General features: G+C 43.4%; 1 protein-coding gene across 1 annotated transcript; it reads right to left on the bottom strand.

Annotated features, from left to right (window-relative positions):
- Positions 1 to 280: 280 nt before the first annotated feature.
- Positions 281 to 1,216, bottom strand: OR6X1 (olfactory receptor family 6 subfamily X member 1; the record flags this gene model as incomplete). Its single annotated transcript, XM_080816900.1, has 1 exon — positions 281 to 1,216. One exon carries the CDS (start codon positions 1,214 to 1,216, stop codon positions 281 to 283), a length of 936 nt encoding a protein of 311 aa, XP_080673026.1.
- Between the last annotated feature and the right edge of the window lie 4,523 nt (positions 1,217 to 5,739).

The raw sequence follows: 5,739 nt of genomic DNA, 5'->3' as shown, positions 1-5,739 counted from the left end.
AGTAGGCAGAGAGGCAGGCAGAGAGAGAGAGGGGGAAGCAGGCTCCCTGCTGAGCAGAGAGTCCGATGCGGGGCTCAATCCCAGGACCCTGGGATCATGACCTGAGCCTAAGGCAGAGGCTTTAACCCACTGAGCCACCCAGGTGCCCCTATATAACAAATTCTTAAAGGAAACTTTAACCATCATAGTTTGCTTTTACATCTTTACCTTCTCCACAGTCCTCTTTCACATTTAATTGTTGTATCTGCCTTAAGTTCATTTGGATGTGTTGCATGTTTTACTATGGATGAGGAGTCTTTGGACAAGCCATTGCCTTCATTAGGGCTGCTTTCACTTCCTTGTTTCTAATTGTATAAATGAAGGGATTCAGAAGAGGTGTGAGAATAGTGTTCAGCACTGACACTACCTTATTAATCTTAAAGGAAGAGTGTGTTGTGGGTCTCAGGTACATGAACAAAACAGCACCATAGAGCAGGGAGACTACTGTCAAGTGCGAAGCACAGGTAGAGAAAGTCTTCCGGCGGCCAGTGGCTGAAGGGATCTGTAGGATGGTGGACAGGATATAGATATAAGAAACCACCGTGAAGAGGAGTGACCCTGGGATCACGAGGACAGTCGCCAAAAGACCCAGGAGCTCCAGAATGCTTGTGTCTGTGCAGGCTGCTTTCAAAATGGGACCCACATCACAGTAGAAATGATTGATGACATTGTTGCCACAGAAGGACAACTGGACAAGCAGCAGCAACTGACAGAAGACAATGGTAAAGCCCACCGCCCAGGAACCGAGGGCAAGTTGCAGGCAGAAGCTGCTGGTCATAATGGTGGGGTAGCGAAGGGGCTTGCAGATGGCCAGGTAACGGTCGAAAGACATGGCAGTGAGGATAAAGAACTCGGTGGTGCCCAGGAAAAAGTGAAAGAAAGCCTGCAGTAGGCAGCAGGGTGTGCAGATCGCCGTTCTTGCCACCACAAAAGTTTCCAACAGTTTGGGGATGACCGTGGTTGTGTACCAGATCTCTAGGAAGGACAAGTTGCAGAGGAAGAAGTACATTGGTATTTGTAGCCTGGGCTCCACCCAGACAATGGCAATTATGAGCCCATTGCCTGCAAGGGTTAATAGGTAGATGAAAAAGATGACTATGAAGAGGGGGACCTGCAGTCCTTCGATGTCAGGAAATCCTAGAAGGATGAACTCTGTGATCGTCGTGCCATTTCTCATGTCCCTTGATACTCTAGAAAGACAAACAAGAAAGCAGCTCCTTCACATCTCATGCTCAAATACAGATTGGACCCCCCCCCAAAAAAAAGAAAGAAAGAAAGAAAAGAAAAAAGGAGCATTCTGATTCCATTTAAGGTCCTTCAGGACACGTCCCCTCCTTTGCCTACACAAACACACCTTCAGCGCTCCTTCCTTACTCAGGATTGGGCTTGTCCTTTTGCCAGCTAAACCAGCTTTTAATGGACTTTGAAAGTACTAAGTACACTTGGTGAGTGAAAAAGTACTTTCCCATCCATGTACAGCTAGGAAAATGATCACTGCAGCATGTTTTAACTGTCAATAATCCACGTGATTATTTAAAGTGTAGATGATGGTATGTCTGCATGGACTGAGCTGGAGGCTCATAAGAAATTAACCCACACTCCCCTATTACATTCTAAAAGAAATTCTTGATTTATATTACACATATGTGTAAGAAAGCTGATTTTACAACCCCCCACTGTTCTCTGTGTCTATTTATACAACTAAAAATCATTGCTGTTATATATTAGCAGTGAAATACAACTTGGATAATAGAACAGATGTTTCTCTCAAGAATCCATTTCCAAATTCTAATTCAGACTCTTAACAAAGGAAACTAAAACACATTCAAACGAAGTGAATACACTTGCTAAGCAAGTAGGAAAATGTACTAAGCTTTAATTCAAAATGCCAAGACCAGCTGAATTAGGACCTGATATACAAAAGTGCTTAATGACTGTACACCGAATAAAGATCCGTAGACATGAAACCAACAAAGTTAAAAGGCTAGCAAATGCTTGCGGTAACAGACTGAATCCTGGAAAGTCCATCCTTACCAACACCTTCCTTTATGACCGAGTATCTTTCCATACCAAGCAAAGCATTCTTATCTGTATATGCAAATTCACTCTCTGTAAATAAGATTTCCCCGGAACCACACTAATTTATTTACATATTGCCTGTGGCTGCTTTGGTATTACAGCAGCAGGATTGCGGAGTTAAGGCAGAGACTATAGGACGCAGAAAAGCCCAAAATATTCATGATCAGGCCGGCCCTTTACAGCAAAGGTTTGCTGACCCCTTCTTCGGTTCCCTGAAGGTGCCATCCTCTCTCTCCTCCCCTCATCACTACACGTGCTGTTACCTTGACCTAGAATCCCTTTCCCAATCCCTCCCAGATTTGGCTAAATCCAGTCTGTTTCTAGACGCCAGCCGAGGAGTCCTGTCAGGGAAGCCTTGTCTGACTTCCCATCTCCACCCTCCTCCCCACCATTTCCATATGCGACCGCTTACCAAACTGTATTTACAGTTTGTTTGGCTTCCTCCACAGACTCTAAGGCAATAATATCTGTGGGGCATAAAATAAGCGCTCAAGAGAGATTTTCGGAAGGATTATATAAATGGATAGTTTGTTGACACTGTGTTCCCAGTTTCCTATGAGTTTATGTAGACTGATGCATGCATATGTTTATAAAATGCTAGTGTTATATTTCAAATGCTGGAGACATAACACGGACTGTTTGCTAAATAATTTATCTCCACGTCTGCTGCTGCTTCCAGCTTTTATATAAATTTTGCTGCATGAGAAACTTTCAGCTGCATCTTTCCCATGTTTCTGACTGTTCTGGTTATTATCCCGGATCTTGAGTACAGAGAGCTTGCTCAACACGCTTGATGCTCAAAGGTTTGAGGTAGAGTGGAATCATTTTTTTCTGAGCTATATTGTGGCGATGAAGCGTCCTTCATTTTTCTTAAGCTTTTCATTGTCTCAAAAGAAGAAAAAAGTAGAAAGGTATTAACATATATCTTTTCTGATCTGGGCTAAGGGCAATATGTCCCAAGTCTCATCTTTTTTTTTTTTTAATATTTATTTATTTATTTGACAGACAGAGATCACAAGTAGGCAGAGAGGCAGGCAGAGAGAGAGAGGAACAGAAGCAGGCTCCCTGCTGAGCAGAGAGCCCGATTCGGGGCTCGATCCCAGGACCCTGGGATCATGACCTGAGCCTAAGGCAGAGGCTTTAACCCACTGAGCCATCCAGGCGCCCCCCAAGTCTCATCTTTTGTTCATTTACTTATCCTTTTTTTTTTTTTTCTTTTTAACTGTCTCTGGCAGTTTCAGTTTTTCAAGACTTGGATCATGTAGTAAATTTGAAGATGCCCGATAGTGTAGGAGTAGGAGCAAAGGCACCTGGATTATACTTCCACAAAGGGAAGCCCATCAGGAATCACTACTTGGGGGGCTGCATAAAACTGGGATGCAAATAAAGACAGCCAGTGTGAAATTCATCCCAAGGATTGATGGTTGCAGGTAAAGCACAGAGAATTAAGACTGCTTGCTGGTCCAAGGCCAGTCATGGTTATGACGTTTCTATATGAGACTGAGATGCATTAATTGGGATGTATTTCAAGGCTTTAAGGCATCAAGGCATCACCTTTCTATTCATTCTACAGAAGAGCAATACTTTACCCAGAATAGTACTCCTTGCTTCTCAGTAGCAAAGCGATATTCACAGCACTGATGATTCCCAGGGAAACACTTCTGGTCCTGAGGCGTGTCCTTAGCCACAAGCAGACTGAAAGGAAAGGAGAGATTCTTATAAAGGCACAGAATCAAAACAGAAAATTTCCTTCTTTTTTGCACCAGGAAATTGAATCTCTCTAAAATTCAAGGTAAGTGCTGTTAGGCTTTGCTGAATTCCATTCACGAAACTTTCAAGAAATGGCAAGATTGCTTCAGTATTTAAGAGAATTGTGTTGAAAGTGATTAATAGATCAGTTCACACTAGGTCAAGAATTCTCTCAAAATAATGGTTTGTTAGTGGGGCACTTTCCTAGCTTCCTCTGGGACATCTGTCTCCATGGGTGTGCTCCAGAGACTCCCAGGAGAAAAAAAATTTCGCTAGAAGTTTATTCATAAGTCAAGGTGTGGCATTGGTAGTTTTCTAAATTCTAATTGGTACCAATCATCCCTCCACTCCTGAGATAATCACAATCAGAGAATCCATGATTTTATGGGTTTTGGATCTTAAATTTTTCAGTTTCCACAAGAAGAAAAATCAGTGGTTTCTTAATAATTAAGTGGGATCCTCTATTGAGCTGAGTTGAATCAAGGGTAGGAAATTTGATTAAGAATGTGACAAGTGGGGGCACCTGGGTGGCTCAGTGGGTTAAAGCCCCTGCTTTCAGCTCAGGTCATGATCCCAGGGTCCTGGGATCGAGCCCCGCATCAGGCTCTCTGCTCAGCGGGGAGCCTGCTTCCCTTCCTCTCTCTCCGCCTGCCTCTCTGCCTACTTGTGATCTCTGCCTGTCAAATAAACAAATAAAATCTTAAAAAAAAAAAAAAGAATGTGACAAGTGGTCAGGTATGCAGAAATGTAAGAGTGAGTGGCATAAAATTACATGACTTTTTTGTAAACGTTCTCATGGTGATAAGGGTCAACAGAGAGTTAATGGATATAGCAAGCATAACTCATTGTTGGGGACACTCTGCAAAATGAGAAAATGGAGTTGAAATTGTAATTAAGAAAACTAGTGAAGTATGATTTACATAGAATAAAATGCTGGGGCACCTGGGTGGCTCAGTGGGTTAAAGCCTCTGCCTTCAGCTCAGGTCATGATCCCAGGGTCCTGGGATCGAGCCCCGCATTGGGATCTCCGCTCAGCGGGGAGCCTGCTTCCTCTTCTCTCTCTCTGCCTGTCTCTCTGCCTACTTGTGATCTCTCTCTCTCTCTCTGTCAAATAAAATAAAATCTTTAAAAAAAAAAAATGCTGTCATTTTAGGTATACAGTTCAATGCATTTTGACAGGTGTGTATACCCATGGAACCACCACTTCAGTTAAGATTTTGAATGTTCGGGGTGCCTGGGTGGCTCAGTGGGTTAAGCCTCTGCCTTAGGCTCAGGTCATGATCTCAGGGTCCTGGGATCGAGTCCTGCGTCCGGCTCTCTGCTCAGTGGGGAGCCTGCTTCCCTCTCTCTGTCTGCCTTTCTGCCTACTTGTGATCTCTCTCTGTCAAATAAATAAATAAAATCTTAAAAAAAAAAAAAAGATTTTGAACGTTCTCAGCACTCTAAAAATTCCCTTGTGCCCAGTTTCAGTTAGTCTACCTTAACACCTTCCCTCTTACCCCAACAACCGCTGATCTGATTTCTATGCCTGTAGATTAGTCTTGACTTCTGTATGATTTCATATGAGTGAAATCATACAATCTGTATGCTCTTTTCTGTCTGGATGCTTTCCCTTAGCAAAGGATTTTTGAGATTCACCCGTATTGTCAAATATGAAAAGTTCATTCCTTCTGATTGTTGGGTAGTATTTGATAAGGTTCAGGGCAGGCTACCCCCAAATATAACCCTTTGGCATATCGGTTATCTAAAATTAAAGTTTCTTGGGGCGCCTGGGTGGCTCAGTGGGTTAAAGCCTCTGCCTTCGGCTCAGGTCATGGTCTCAGGGTCCTGGGATCGAGCCCCGCATCGCATCGGGTTCTCTGCTCGGCGTGG

The sequence above is a fragment of the Martes martes genome (assembly GCF_963455335.1).
Source record: "Martes martes genome assembly, chromosome: 10".
NCBI lineage: Eukaryota > Metazoa > Chordata > Mammalia > Carnivora > Mustelidae > Martes > Martes martes.
Note: the sequence above shows the minus strand (reverse complement) of the source record. Positions and strands in the feature narration are given on the sequence as shown.